This window comes from Monodon monoceros, unplaced genomic scaffold, assembly GCF_005190385.1.
Source record: "Monodon monoceros isolate NGI ecotype Baffin Bay Population unplaced genomic scaffold, NGI_Narwhal_1 Super_Scaffold_12, whole genome shotgun sequence".
NCBI lineage: Eukaryota > Metazoa > Chordata > Mammalia > Artiodactyla > Monodontidae > Monodon > Monodon monoceros.
This window is the reverse complement of record NW_021703768.1, coordinates 166187670-166203313: the sequence shown is the minus strand read 5'-3', so window position 1 is coordinate 166203313 and position 15644 is coordinate 166187670. Positions and strand designations below refer to the sequence as shown.

The 15644-nt window shown below is 39.1% G+C and overlaps 1 protein-coding gene across 1 annotated transcript; it reads right to left on the bottom strand.

Moving 5' to 3' along the window:
- Positions 1-12487: 12487 nt before the first annotated feature.
- Positions 12488-15364, bottom strand: LOC114892875 (zinc finger protein 709-like). The gene is made up of 3 exons (XM_029218210.1): positions 15331-15364; positions 14343-14403; positions 12488-13967 (listed from the first exon to the last, which is right to left on the bottom strand). Exons 1-3 carry the CDS (start codon positions 15362-15364, stop codon positions 12488-12490), a joined length of 1575 nt encoding a protein of 524 aa, XP_029074043.1.
- Positions 15365-15644: the final 280 nt, after the last annotated feature.

The following is a 15644-nucleotide window of genomic DNA, read 5'->3' as shown; positions in this document are numbered from 1 at the left end:
GGTAATTGAGGATACAACTCAATTCTTTGAAAGTAGCTTCTAGGAATGTAGGAAAAAAGTTTAATGGCCACAATTCTTGCTTTACAACTTGAATATTTAGAGAAACAAAAACATAAATCTGAGAATAATTTGAAGCCCTCTTCCTATTTGCCTCCAGACAACTGCAGATATTGTAAGAAATCAGGAGGTTGTAAGAGAAATTGTCCTGCAGTTAAGAGAAAGGTTTAAGAAGCAATCCCTTTGTGCCCCAGGACTGCCAGTAGGTTCATTTTTCTCCTTCTGAGGGACAGTTCCCCCCCAAATGACAGGGTCAGCTGTTCCTCTGTTGCGCCCCATAGCTTGTCATTAAACCTAAAATACAGAATCAGGCACTGGATTCTTAATTGACACTGGTGCAACGTCCTCTACCATCTGCTCAGTGGAGTTGCCTCTACCTGTGATTTTGTTCAAGCAGTTGGAAACTCTGGGTAGACTATTTCATTGCCAATATTTCAGTCCACCCCAATATCTTTAGCTCCCCCCCCCCATAACATGCACTGGGCCATTCTAGTTTCCACCTGTTCACCAGTAAACTTCTTGGTGGAGATTTTAATGTAAATTTAATGCTGCTATAAAATGTAATGGGAGGGGCTTTTATTTCCCTGCCCTCAGATAAAGCCTCACACTGTTACCGAATGCAAGTTCATGTGCCCAATGCACAGTGAGGCCAAACAAACCAAAACTCTCTGGAAGGTTTCAACAAAGCACTTTTAAAAGCAAGGTGAAAAAAAAAAAAAAAAGCAAGGTGAGGTAGGGGTGTGTTTGGTTGTGGCAAACTTCTTGGTGTTGAACTCTTTTGTTCTTGCAGCTGTCCATGTAAGTCAGGTCATGATGTTCCTGTAACCCCCCAACAAGGCAAATGCTATTCTCTGTTCTGCAACTTTTTATCTCTGTATGAATGGACTCTTAAAGGTTAGAGCCCTGAGAATAGACTATCCTGTATACTTAAGGCTATAGGCAACATTCAAAAAGTGCAGAGCCAGCATGACTAAGCACAGGCAACAAGGCACAAAGTTTAAAGTAAAGAGGAACAGATCTAATATGGAGTCAGAGTTGTTCTTCCCTGTTCCAACACCTCCTGCTTTCCTTACTGGAAAGTCAGCCTGATTTAAATCCTTCTGAATTGGATGGACCTTTAATAGATGTCCCAATAAATGTCTGGGCCACACAGGCAAACGAATTTGCATTGCTACTATTGATATATGAAGTGACTGTATATGTTATATGGAAGAAAAATTAACTTTTCCATCAGTAGACTAACATGGTGTACATATTAAAAAACAAACAAACAACCTTTTTCTGAATAATGAACACATTACCCATATTTATTAATCATGTATTAGAAAACTGCCTGGAGAGTACTTGTCTCTCACTGTCCTACTTCACTCTCTAGGTCTCCACTATAGACTATTTTTTTTTTAACATCTTTATTGGGGTATAATTGCTTTACAATGGTGTGTTAGTTTCTGCTTTATAACAAAGTGAATCAGTTATACAGATATAATCAGTTATACAGATAACATACAGATATGTTTCCATATCTCTTCCCTCTTGCGTCTCCCTCCCTCCCGCCCTCCCTATCCCACCCCTCCAGGTGGTCACAGAGCACCGCGCTGATATCCCTGTGCTATGCGGCTGCTTCCCACTAGCTATCTACCTTACGTTTGTTAGTGTATATAAGTCCATGCCTCGCTCTCGCTTTGTCACAGCTCACCCTTCCCCCTCCCCATATCCTCAAGTCCGTTCTCCAGTAGGTCTGTGTCTTTATTCCTGTCTTACCCCTACGTTCTTCATGACATTTTTTTTTCTTAAATTCCATATATATGTTAGCATACGGTATTTGTCTTTCTCTTTCTGACTTACTTCACTCTGTATGACAGACCCTAGGTCTATCCACCTCATTACAAGTAGCTCAATTTCGTTTCTTTTTATGGCTGAGTAATATTCCATTGTGCCACATCTTCTTTATCCATTCATCTGATGATGGGCACTTAGGTTGTTTCCATCTCCGGGTCCACTATAGACTCTTTTTCAAACTGTGTGTTGCTCTTATTAACCCTTACTTTTTCAGCATGCTGAGCACAAACCAAACGCTCCCTTATGCCTGTTTACTAGACACTGGTCAGGTTAACTAATCAATCTGACTGTTGGTTATATCAAATCTAGATAGAGCAAAAGAACCAGAACTGGTCTTCATTCCTGCTGATTGAACACCTGGTGGACTAAAGTAGAAAATATGGATGAATGACAAGCTATGGTATCCAAGACTGAAAAATAATCACTGCATTATTTTCTTCTGGGGAGTTATTTGGGACCCAGACCACCTGTATAGAAGTTCAAGGACCAGCCCTTGACCAGATAAAGACAATTAATGAAAAATGTTCTCTTTGCGTTGAAAACAAACATGACCTTGGAACTTCTCTTGGTGACATACTAGGAAAATGTTGTAACAAACTCTGTAGATTCCACAAGTGGCAACTTCAAACCTCTCTGGGAGATTGTAAATGACTCTAGCACTACCCTTTTTGGTACAGATGTCTGCCAAATCACCAAATGATTTGGATCCTGCACAAGCCACTCTTTGTACACTCTGTACAGTGGGTATTTTAAAGAATAATTAATTAATTGATTAATTAATTATATTATTTTTGGCTGCGTTGGGTCTTCATTGCTGCACGCGGGCTTTCTATAGCTGTGGCGAGCGGGGGCTACTCTTCGTTGCGGTGCGTGGGCTTCTCATTGCGGTGGCTTCTCTTGTCGTGGAGCACGGGCTCCAGGTGTGTGGGCTTTAGTAGTTGTGGCTCATGGGCTCTAGAGCGCAGGCTCAGTAGTTGTGGCGTGCGGGCTTAGTTGCTCCGCGGCATGTGGGATCTTCCCGGACCAGGGCTCGAACTCGTGTCCCCTGCATTGGCAGGCGGATTATTAGCCACTGTGCCACCAGGGAAGCCCTGTACAGTGGGTATTTTAACTGTTCCCCTGAATAAGCTACCAAATACCACAAACTATTGTTGATGGATTTGTCCTTTTGTCAATATACAATCTCCTAGTTTGTCTTATTTAAGAAATTCACCTGAGTTTCTACGTTGTCTGAGATTAGGATTGCCACCTCAGCGTTCTTTTGTTTACTATTTATATAGAAGCTACTTCCATCCTCTCATTTTTATCCTACTTGTGTCTTGGATCTAAAGTGTGTTTCTTGTAGATGATATGTAGTTAAATTACGTTTTTTTAAAAAATTATTGTCTCTCTCTGCCTTTTAATTGGAAATTAATTGTTTTTATTTTGGTAGTGTACCATTTAATTCTCTTCTCACTTATTTTAGTTATTTTCTTAATGGCTACCCTGAGGGTCAAAACTAACACCTTAAACTTAGAATAATCTAGTTTGAATTAATATCAACATAGTTTCTATAGTATAAGAAACTATGTAATACTACCAAAGGTAAAATAGATAGCTAGTGGGAAGCAGCCACATAGCACAGGATCAGCTCGGTGCTTTGTGATTGTGACCGCCTAGAGGGGTGGGAAAAGGAGGGTGGGAGGGAGACGCAAGAGGGAGGGGATATGGGGATATATGTATACGTATAGCTGATTCATTTTGTTATACAGCATAAACACAACATTGTAAAGCAATTATACTCCAATAAAGATGTTTAAAAAAACCCTATGTATTAAACATATATCCTTTATATTTTTACTGTCACAACTCTATATACTTGTGTCTATTAACATAGATTTATGTTAAAGTTTTACTCATTTGACTTTTAAATAATATAGGAAAAAAAGAGAACCTACGAACCTAAATACAATCATACTGGCTTTTATATTTATCTACATAGTTTCCTTTACCAGCATTTATTCTTCATGACACTGAGTAGTTCTCAAGTGACATTTTTTTCAGCTTGCAGGGTTCCCTTTAGCATTTCTTGTCAGTCAGATCTGCTAATGATTATCTCCCTCAACTTTTGCTTATCTTTGGAACATCTTTATCATTCATATTTAAAGATAGTTTTACTAGATGTAGAGCCCGGTTTGACATATTTTTTTCTCTTAGTACTTTAAATATGGCATTTAAATCAGGCTTTTCAGTGCATCCTGTCCTTTGTCATTGCTAATGAGAAATAAGCTGCTAATCTTATTGATGAACTATTATACGTGACAATTAGTTTTTCACTTGCTGCTTCAAGATTCTGCTTTTGTCTTTGTATTTTGACTGTTTGATGATAATATGTCCTGGCTTTGATTTCCTAGTTTATCCTAATTAGAGTCCATTGACCCTTTAGGTATGGAGATTCATATCTTTTACCAAATTAGAACATTTTCAGCCGTTATTACTGCAAGTATTATTTTTCTCCTTTCTCCTCTCTTTTAGGCTGAAAATACATGAACATGATGGTTCTAGGGAACAGTAAGATGACCCTCAGGTGGGATGCACAAGTTCCAGTGTTTATTTGCCAGCAGAGGGCATTCCCACAACATACATGGTTGTTCAGGCATAGGAAGTAATGATGATGCAGGCTAGAATAGTAAGGATATTCAATGAGTGATCAGTGAGTGATTAACATAACATCTTCAATTCAGTTGGATCAGTGTCCACAAGGAGCTTGATAATGACCAGGACATCAAAAAGAAAATAATCCACACAGCAGTGGTCACATAGAGGCCAAACAATGGACAGTGAAGCCTGAAGGAGAGAGTTGGCAAGCCCTGTAAACAAGGACATGGCTGCAAGAAGGTGACAGATCTGTTGGTGCATGATTGTAGCAGAGTGGAGGGACCAGCAGATGACAACATAATGGTCAACAACCAATACAGTAAAAAGCACACACTCCATGGAGCCAAAAGCCAAAGCCACAGAATACTGAACAATGCAGCTTATGTAGCTGATATTCTTAACTTCTCCACAAGCTTACCATTATTTGAGGAACAACGCAGTTAGTAAAATGTATGTCCAAAATTGAGAGGTTTGGGAAGAAGAAGTACATTGGGGTGTGGAGCCTGCTATCCAGGAGGGAAATTAAGATGATGGCTGCGTTGCCTGTGAGGGTCATCACGTAGAACCCAGAAACAAAGAAAGGATGAACTCAACCTGGGGATACTCTGAGAAGTCAACTAAGATAATGTCTTCCCCTGAGCTGACATTATTTTCACCATCTTCTTATTTCATAGCAACTGAAATAAAATCAAGTATTCTCTCTATATTGCCAAAACAGATGGACAAAAATTAGTCAATTTTTACATAATAGTCCCTACTAATTCATAGGTTTTTCTAACAATTCCAAACAATGAGAACTCAAATTTCCTGATGTATAAAATAATTTAAATGATTTAAATGTAAATCCAAAGTCACAAAGAATGCAAAAACTTGATGGAAGTAGCCTAAAATTACATTAAGGTCTTTTAGGTGCTTCACTTGATCCCATTAATTAAATATTTATCTAGGAAGCCTATAGTTTCTATTTCACCTAGATATCCACTCTTAATTGGTACACTCTTGATTAGTGTAGGAACAATGAGAGAAAAAATCAAGTGATAATAAAAATGAAACGAAAACTGGGATATGGTAGTTGATGTGATAAATTAATTCGCCCTGGCAATGAGTATGATACAATAGTGACTGTGATATTAAAATAAGCAGTGAGTGTTGGACCAAACTGACACAGCCACAATGATAAAATTTTTGTATATAGTTTCAATTGGTTTCATGAAACCAATAAGGTAATTTATTCTTGTTTCCCTCACAAATACTAGTTTGCTTTATATTCTGTTGACATAAAACAAATAGATGACTAGTTGTTTCTTTAGCAAACATGAGGTTATTCAAGATCAAGAAGTAACTACATTTCCAGATTTGCAACCATGGTGAGACATGTGCATGTCCCCCACAAAAAATGGAGAGAACTGTTTTAAGTAGGGGCAAATGAAGTTGAGATAGCTCTAGTAAACAGAGTCCACTGGAAAAATTAAGAGTTTGAAGTACAGTAGCTTTTCATTGGGTAAGTTGTGACAGTTTCTTATTGGCTGAGCTCTTGAAGGAAGGAAGAGGAAGTCTTTTTCGTTTTGGGCTCTGTTATTGTTATAGATGTGAAAAGCTTCCCTGTCTGACATCCAGACTATCTTAAGTGAGACTTCCTTTTATTACTTCTTGACAATTTCTCCCTTTTGATCAAGATTGTTCTCTGAAAGCATCACTGATTGAGAGTCAGGTTTTCTGGTTCCAGTGACTTTTTATCCCTCAATGCAAAGAAGGACATTCCTGGATGTACTGTCCTACATCAAATGGAAATTGCACAGATTTGAAACCTATTGACGTTCACATCTGAATCACAGGGAGTTGTAAGAAGGAGAACGCTGAAGTACTTATTATGTGAAGTCCCTAAGTTAACAAGATTACAGAGATTGGTGATCATCTTTAGCATTGTGTCATCATCAAAGAGGAACTTCCAACAGACCTGGTCTATATATCTTGGGAAAGCTATCTCATCAGATGTCAGCTGCTTCAGCTCTGGGAAATCTTTACTTTCAGGTCGACAGATGGCTGTCAGTTTGAGTTAAAGTTTCGTGCTTTCTTTAGGTGTGTTTGTGAATCCAAGAGTCTATTTCCTGAAATTTGGTGACACAAAGGTTGGTTATCAGTACCTGATAGAGGCCTTACAAGCGAGTTTGAAGATAGTCCTTCTGGAGCAGCTGTCCCCAACTTTTTTGGCACCAGGGACCGTTTCATGGAAGACAATTTTTCCACAGACGGATCGGGGGCAGGGGGATGGTTCAGGCGGTAATGCGAGTGATGGGGAGCGGCAGATGAAGCTTCGCTTGCTCGCCCACCCGCCACTCACCTCCTGCTGTTTGGCCTGGTTCCTAACAGGCTGCGGACCGGTACTGGTCTGTGGCCCGGGGGTTGCGCACCCCTGTTCTGGAGATTTCATTTCTAAAATCCCCAAATATCCAGATTGCAAGTGTGAGGCTTAAGACCTTTGTTTCCCATGAGTGCACTGTGAAAAGATCGCTTTACCAAAACATGCTTACTTTTAGTAGAAGAAATTAGGACTTCACAATATTGGAGTACCTCTCCATTTAGCAGTTGTGGGTCAAAAGAGGCAAGAGTCAAGTGCATTGGGTATCCTGTGGCTATCTCAAACAATGAGCATTTATGAGTTCCAAGAGGGTGGATGTGATGTCTAGGAGAATTTATAGCAATGCTTTTGGCCAAGTTATTTGGAGGGCCTCTACAATTTTTTCCAATTGGGACTTCATGCCTTCACCTAAACCAGAGGAATGAGGGTGGTAAGTGCAGTGACAGTTTTGTAAAACTGACCAAACAGCACAAATGTGTTGAAGTACTTGACCACTAAAAAGGATTCTTTGACCTTTATGCAGTTAGAGAAGAGTTTCCCAGGTGGGGACAATCTTTTCTTAATGGTTTTAAGCCACAAAAGAGGGAGTAACCTGTCTGCAAGGGAAGGCTTCAGTTCAGTGTTGAACAGGCCATGACTAAAACATATTTATATCCACAAGACTGGGGAAGTTGTTTGAAATTCATGTGCCAGACCTCAAATGGTTAATTAATCAGTTTAAAAAGTCAGGAAACAGTATGAACAAGCTTCCCTGGGTTGAGCTTTGGACAAGTGGATCAACTGAGTTAGGCATTTTTGCAGGATTTTAAATAATTCCCCACAAATATTGATTCATGAACATTGTTATCTTGTCAATAAACCTATGGTTTAATGCAGGCACAGGGGTGAGGAATGAGAATTTTAGAGTGTTAGGTCCAAACCTAGTTTTCTCTTTTATCAAACCAACAGTTGTTGAATTTCCATCTTGCTTTTCCTTTTCTGAGGATCACTGCTGGGCTTCTCTAGTGAGATTTTCTGTGTTATAATTTAGAGAAATATCCCTTTGGACCATGAGAGTTTTGGCTGCTGTTGGGTCCTTAAAGGGCAGCATTCCTTGTGGAAATGTCAGCAAGGTGATTTCCCTAGCTTTCAGAGAGTCAAGTTTAGGATGACCTGAAATATTAATAATAGCTGAAGTGTCAGTTTGAAGCGCTGCATCCAATAATTCCTGAACATAGGGGCCATTTTAAAATTTTATTTTCCCTGGAAGTAAGGAGCCACACTGCTTCTAAAACTTTCCAAAATCATGAGCCACTCCAAAAGCTTATGTACTATCAACATAGACATTGGCAGTTTTGTCCTTGGCTGAAGTACAAAACCATATCAGAGTACATAATTCAACCTCTTTGGGAAAAGTAGTCATAGGTAAAGGTGCTGCCTCAACAGTATCAATGGAAGTTGCTGTAGCATAGGGAGAACAATATTTGCCATTATTGCCTTTTAAATAATCTTTGGTGAGCCATGAGAAATTGACTTCATTGGTGATGGAGGTGAGAAGACTAGCAGGGTTAAAGTGATTAAAACATCAACAAGAAAAATATGGTAGACACCTATTTTCTCACCCAGGGTTTGAGTGTCCTGGTAGGGTCATTGCTCTTGCCCTTTGGCAGCTTGACTGCTAGTCAGATCGAGGATGAAGCAGAACAGTTCTTTAGAAGTGACCACACAAACAACTGGGCAGTTTTGGCATGTACATCCCAATTCTGGTTTAATTATCAACATGTTACAAATATTCTATATGTTTATAGAACTATTAAGAGGCTACGTATTCCTGACAGGACAAGAAAAAGAAGATGGAAACACTTGGGGTGGAAGATTGAAGATTTAAATGGTGGTCAAGACAAGATGGTGGAGTAGAGGAACCTTGAGCTCACCTCCTCTCATGAGAACACCAAAATCACAACTAATGGTGGAACAACCATCAATAAAAAAGACCAGAACCTACCAAAAAGATATTCTACATCCAAAGACAAAGAAGAAACCACAGTGAGATGGTAGGAGGGGCACACTTGCAATATAATCAAGTCCCAAACCCCACAAGTGTGCAACCAACAAACTGGAGAATAATTATATTGCAGAAGTTCTCCCATAGGAGTGAGGGTTCTGAGCTCCATGTCAGGCTCCCGGCCTGAGTGTCTGGCAATGGGAGGAGGAGCACCCAGAGCATTTAGCTTTTGAAGGCCAGTGGGTCTTGATGGCTGAGGCTCCACAGGACTCCACTCTTGAAGGGCACACACAAGGTCTTGCACACACAAGGACACAGGGCAAAAGCAGTGACTTCATAGGAGGCTGGACCAGACCTAGTTGGTATTGGAGGGTCTCCTGGGGAGATAGGGGCCAGCTGTGGCTCTCTCTGGGGTCATAAAAGCTGGTGGTAGACATAGCAGGGAGCATTCATCTATGTGAATTCTGGCTGGAGGCAGACATCTTTGGTACTTGGCACCAAGACCTGGTCCCTCCAACAGTCTGTAGGCTCCAGTGTTGGGATGCCTTAGGCCAAACAGAAAAAGGGTGCAAACACAACCCCACCCATCAGCAGACAGGCTGCCTAAAGACTTCCTAAGCCCACAGCCACCTCTAGACATGCTGCTTGACATGGCCCTGTCCACCAGATGGCCAAGAACCAGCTCCAACTATCAGTGGACAGGCACCAGCCACTTCCACCAGGAAGCCTGCACAAGCCTCTAGACCAGCCTCACTCATCGGGGGACAGATACCAGAAGCAAGAAAACTATAGTCCTGCAGCCTGTGGAACTGAGTCCACAAACAGTTCAGAACCAATCTTGGGACCAGATGGTCCCTGGACCTTGGGTGATGAGAAGGTAGTGTACTGCTGGATATATATGACATCCCCTACAGAGGACCACTTCTCCAAGGTTGAGAAGCATAACTAACCTTCCACATACATAAACATACAAGTAGAAATTTAGACAAAATGAGAGAGCACAGGAATGTGTTCCAGACAAAGGAACAAGATAAAACCCTGAAGAAAAACGAAGTGACATGTAGATAAGCACTCTACCTGAGAAAGTGTCAGAGTAATGATTGTAAAGATGATCCAAGAACTTGGGAGAAGAATGGATGCACAGAGTGACAAGTTACAAGAAGTTTTCAACAAAGAGAAAACATAAAGAACAATCAGAGTTGAAGAATGTAAGAACTGAAACGAAAAATACACTAGAAGGAATCGACAGCAGAATTAATGAGGTAGAAGGACAGATAAGTGAGCTGGAAGACAGAGTGGTGGAAATCACTGCCATGGAACAGAATAAAGAAAAAAGAATGCAAAGAAATGAGGACAGTTTAAGAGACTTCTGAGACAATGTCAAACACCAACATTCACATTATAGTGGTCCCAGAAGGAGAAGAGAGACAGATAGGGTCTGAGAAAATACTTGAAGAGATAATAGCTGAAAACTTCCCTAACACAGGAAAGGAAACAGTCACCCAAGTTCAGGAAGCACAGAGAGTCCCATACAGGATTAACCCAGGGAGGAACATGCTGAGACACATAGCAATCAAATTGACAAAAAGTAAAAATAAAGTGAAAATATTAAAAGCAACAAGAGAAAAGCAACAAATGACATACAAGAGTATTCCCATAAAATTATCAGCTGATTTTTCAGCAGAAACTCTGCAGGACAGAAAGGAGTGGCATGATGTATTTAAAGTGATGAAAGGGAAGAACCTACAACCAAGAATACTCTACCCAGCAAGGCTCTCATTCAGATTTGACAGAGAAATCAAAAGTTTTAGAGACAAGCAAAAGCTAAAGAATTCAGTAACACCAAATCAGTTTTACAACAAATGCTAAAGGAACTTCTCTAAGAGGAAAGGAAAAGGCCATAACTAGAAACAAGGAAATTATGAAATGGGAAAGCTCTCCAGTAAAGGCAAACATAGAATAAAAGTAGGAAGTCAATCACACACAAATATGAAATCTAAACCAGTAATCATGAGAGGAGGAGAGTACAAATGCAGGATATTTGAAATGCATTTGAAATTGAGATCAGCAACTTAAAACATATATATGTATACATATACACATATATATACATGCTACATACATATATACAGCACTATATATATATGTGTGTATATATATATATATAGAGAGAGAGACTACTATATCAAAACCTCAAAATCTATAATAGATATACAAACAAGAAAGAAAATAGAATCCAAACACAACACTAATGATAGTCATCAAATCACAAGAGAAGAGAATAAAAGAGGGAAGGAAGAAAAAAGACCTACAAAAACAAATCCAAAACATTTAACAAAATGGCAATAAGGACATACATACCGATAATTAACCTTAAATGTAAATGGATTAAATACTCCAACCGAAAGGCATAGATTGGCTGAATAGATACAAAAACGACCCATATATATGCTGTCTACAAGAGACCCACTTCAGATCTAGGGACACATACAGACTGAAAAAGTACCCCGCAAAGATCCACCTTGTTGACTATCAAGTAAAATAAAAGAACATATTCTAGAGGAAATAATACCCATTGGACCAAAAAAATGCCGCCAGAAAGCCTGCTCTTCTAGGGGAAAGTGCAGTGAAACGCAGTATGTTTGTAATAGATGTTCTGTTCCCCTGCACAGAGGTGCTTGCTATACACCTATCACACTCTAAAGAAATATTAGAATGCTTTAGTAAGACATATACAAAGTTTCAAATAAATACATTAAGTGCAAAAAAAGCTGTTGATATTTACTCAAACGTGGGTGTTTCAATATTCATTTATGTAACAAATTGCCGGCCACAGGTGTTAGTTTCTGCAAAAATCCCCTGGTCAATAATGTGTTAATGCAAACTCTTTATTATTCAAATCCTAGCCGGAAGGAATGACAAAGAGCAAAGGGCAAAACATAGAAATTCACATGAGACTATATACACTATGATATTTACAAATTTATGCCATCTTTTACTAGCAAGGAAAATGAAATAAGGCTCTTCTAGCCAAAACAAGAGTAGATTTTCTCATAAGAAGGATGGACTATATATGGGTAAGGAATATCCACTACCTGGCACTACAGGAGGCCAGTACGAAAATCCCAACAAATACCAAAATGTCATTTATCAATAGCCCCACACAAAACAATCAAAACATAAAAATTAAACCAACCTGCATATTAGAAATACATGTCAATTCAACCATGGAACAAACAGGCTTCAAAATGAAAAGAGAAAAATGTTAATTGACTTAAGGACAAAACAATACCTGTTAATCATTATGTAGTATTGCTTACAGAGTACTTACAGAATTCTCTCACTTCAGTGTTCATTTTTGAACGTGTAAGTAGTAAATATCCAGTCGAGAGATCCCCTTTAAGAATGAGGCACTGATAAAGACAATATAACTCTAAAAATTATTCTTTCATGTTATTTTTTTTTGGAACATTATACATGGATTAATTTGTATCAGGCTTTCTCAGATTTCTTACACAAACAGGGTTTCTTTCCAGTGGGAGTTTTCACATGTAAGAATGAAGGCCAACTGATGTTTTCCCCACATTGCTTACATTCAAGAGAGGTTTCTATTAAGTATGAGATCTTTCATGCCTTCGAAAGGAATTGGGTCGACTGAAGGCTTTCCCACATTCTCTACATTTGTAGGGTTTCTCACCAGTGTGTATTCTCATGTGCCCTCGAAAGGTAGTGCGATAAATGAAGGCTTTCCCACATTCTGTACATTCGTAAGGTTTCTCTCCAGTGTGAGTTTTTTCATGTGTTCGAAAGGATGTGTAACAACTGAAGGCTCTGCCACATTGCTTACATTCGTAGGGTTTCTCTCCTGTGTGAGTTCTTTGATGTATTCGAAATGAACTGGGAAAATTGAACGCTTTCCCACATTCCTTACACTTATAAGGTCCATCTCCAGTGTGCATTATCATGTGTGTTCGAACACTTGAGGGAGAAATGAAGGCTTTCCCACATTCTTTACATTTATAGGGTTTCTCTCCAGTGTGCTTTCTCACATGTCCTTGAAAGGTTGTGCGATAAATGAAGGTTTTCCCACATTCTGCACATTCATAGGGTTTCTCTCCAGTGTGAGTTCTTTCGTGTATTCGAAAGGAACTGGGCCAACTGAAAGTTTTACCACACTGTTTACATTCATATGGTTTTTCTCCAGTGTGAGTCCTTTCATGTGATCGAAACGAACTGGGACAAATGAAGGCTTTCCCACATTCCTTACATTTATAAGGTCCATCTCCAGTGTGTGTTATCATGTGTGTACGAATGCTTGAAAGAGATATGAAGGCTTTACCACATTTCTTACATTCATAGGGTTTCTCTCCAGTGTGAATTCTTTCATGTATTCGCAAACCTAGAGGAGAACTGAAGGTTTTCTCACATTGTTTACATTCATATTGTTTCTCTGCAGTGTGAATCCTTTCATGTCTTCGAAAGGAACTGGGACAACTGAGGGCTTTACCACACTGCTTACATTCATAGGGTTTTTCTCCAGTGTGACTTCTTTCATGTATTCGCAAACCTAGAGGAGACCTGAGGGATTTACCACACCGTTTACATATGAAGGGTTTCTCTCCAGTGTGAGTTCTTTCATGTGCTCGAAATGAAGTGGAACAACTAAAGGCTTTTCCACATTCCTTACATTTATAGGGTCCTTCTCCAGTGTGTGTTATCATGTGTCTTCGAAAGGTTGTGAGCCACGTGAAGGCTTTACCACATTCCTTACATTCATAGGGTTTCTCTCCAGTGTGAGTCCTTTCATGTCTGTGAACAGATTTGCGGTAACTGAAGGCTTTCCCACATTCCTTGCATTTATATGGCTTCTCCTCATCTTCATGATACTCATATGGTTTGTGTCCACTGTGAGATCTGATGTGTCTATTAAGGAATGAATGACGCATGAAGACTTTCCCACACACATTACATTCACATGGTTTTACTCCAGAAAGAGTTTCCTCATTCAGATTAAGATTTGGAATCTGGCTGACAGTTTCTCTATCTTGATTACCTTCTTTGCTTTCACAGAGTTTTTCTACCATATGACTTCTGTAAAAAATGAGAAATTATTAATGATTTCTTTACCAATTTCACATTTATTAGTAGGGTATTAGAATTATTTTTTTATATTTTATAGCAAAGTGAAGGTTTTTTGCCCTTTCTGAATTTTTTGAGGGTGATTTATACTGAAAGCTCTGTAAGAGGACTTGACATAGCTATTATGAAAACAGTAATATTAATATATTGGGTTTCTTAATATTGTTTCCAAAAACACTGGACATCTATGTCATGTTTAAGTAACTGTTTTCGGTGAAAAAAATTTAAGGATAACTTTGAAGCTGGGGGTTTTTTGTTTATTTTAAAAAGTTTATGACATACCAGGATTCTCATGTGGCACACTGCTATCTACTGTGTGTGACTCACCTTAGTCTTCTCCCTTGGGTTTTGTACCAATCTTCAATGTTATGATTGTCCCATTTTTTTCCTAAAATGCAGATCCAGAAAAATAATGCAAATTATTTGAAATTATAGAAAAATATTAGATTCTAGGTCCACGATGAGCTGTGACCATGCTTAGTTTATTTACCAATGTACAGCAGTCCCCCCTTACCCACAGTTTTGCTTTCTGTGGTGTCAGTTACCTACGGTCAATTGCAGTCTGAAAATATTAAACTGTGCACCCTTCCAAGTAGTATGATGAAATCTTGCAGCGTCCTGCTCTGTCCTGTCCAGGATGTGAATCATCCCTTTGTTCAGTGTATCCATGCTGTATATGCTACCTGCCCATCAGTCACTTAGTAGCCATCTCAGTTTTCAGATCACTGTGGTGGTACTGCAGTGCTTGTGTTCAAGTAATCCTTATTTTAATTAATTATGGCCCCAAAGCGCAAGAATAATGATATTGGTAATTAGGATATGCCAAAGAAACGTTATAAAGTACTCCCTTTAAGTGAAAAGATGAAAGTTCTTGATTTAAGGGAAGAAAAAAATCATACACTGATGTTGCTAAGATCTATAGGAAAGATGAAACTTCTATCATGAAATTTTGAAGAAGGAAAAAGAAATTGATCTTAGTTTTGCTGTCTCATCTCAAACTGCAAAAGTTATGGACACTTAACACTTATGCATGTTAAGTTCATGTCTATTATACGTGTTCTGTTCTTAGTTATCGTTATCAATCTCTTACTGCGCACCAAATTTCTAAATTAAATTTATTATCATAGGTAGGTATGTATAGGATTCAGTACTATCTGCAGTTTCAGGCATCCACTGGTGGTCTTGGAATGTATCCCCTGCAGATAAGGGGGGACTACTGTATTCCTTTTCCATATTCCACATCTTGGAACAGTGTTGATGGGCAAGAAATACTTGTTCTCTAACTGAAGAAGTGAAGGAATGTCGTCATGCTTACCTATTGAGGCCAGGTTCCTCAAGGTTTCCTGCATCACATCTCTGTAAAGTTTCTTCTGCGAAGGATTCAGTAAAGCCCACTCCTCCTGGGTGAAGTTCACAGCCACATCCTCGAAGGTCACTGAGTCCTAAAACATCCCAAATATGTTTCCAGTAAGATGTGTGAATCTGACAGAACTGGGGATTTATACTCAATTTATAGGAAGATTACATATGATTCTGTCACCTTCAAACATTTATTTTATGTCTTGGTCATCAGAAACTGACTCTATGTCCTTACTTCTTCATGAATTTAACAGCATAATGAACACGTGC

Coding starts and splice junctions, on each gene's coding strand:
- LOC114892875 (XM_029218210.1), bottom strand. CDS start 15,364: ATGCAGGAAACCTTGAGGAACCTGGCCTCAATAG. Junction 14,404..15,330: donor GAGGAACCTGGCCTCAATAG/GTAAGCATGACG, acceptor TCTGCATTTTAG/GAAAAAAATGGGACAATCAT. Junction 13,968..14,342: donor ACCCAAGGGAGAAGACTAAG/GTGAGTCACACA, acceptor CATTTTTTACAG/AAGTCATATGGTAGAAAAAC.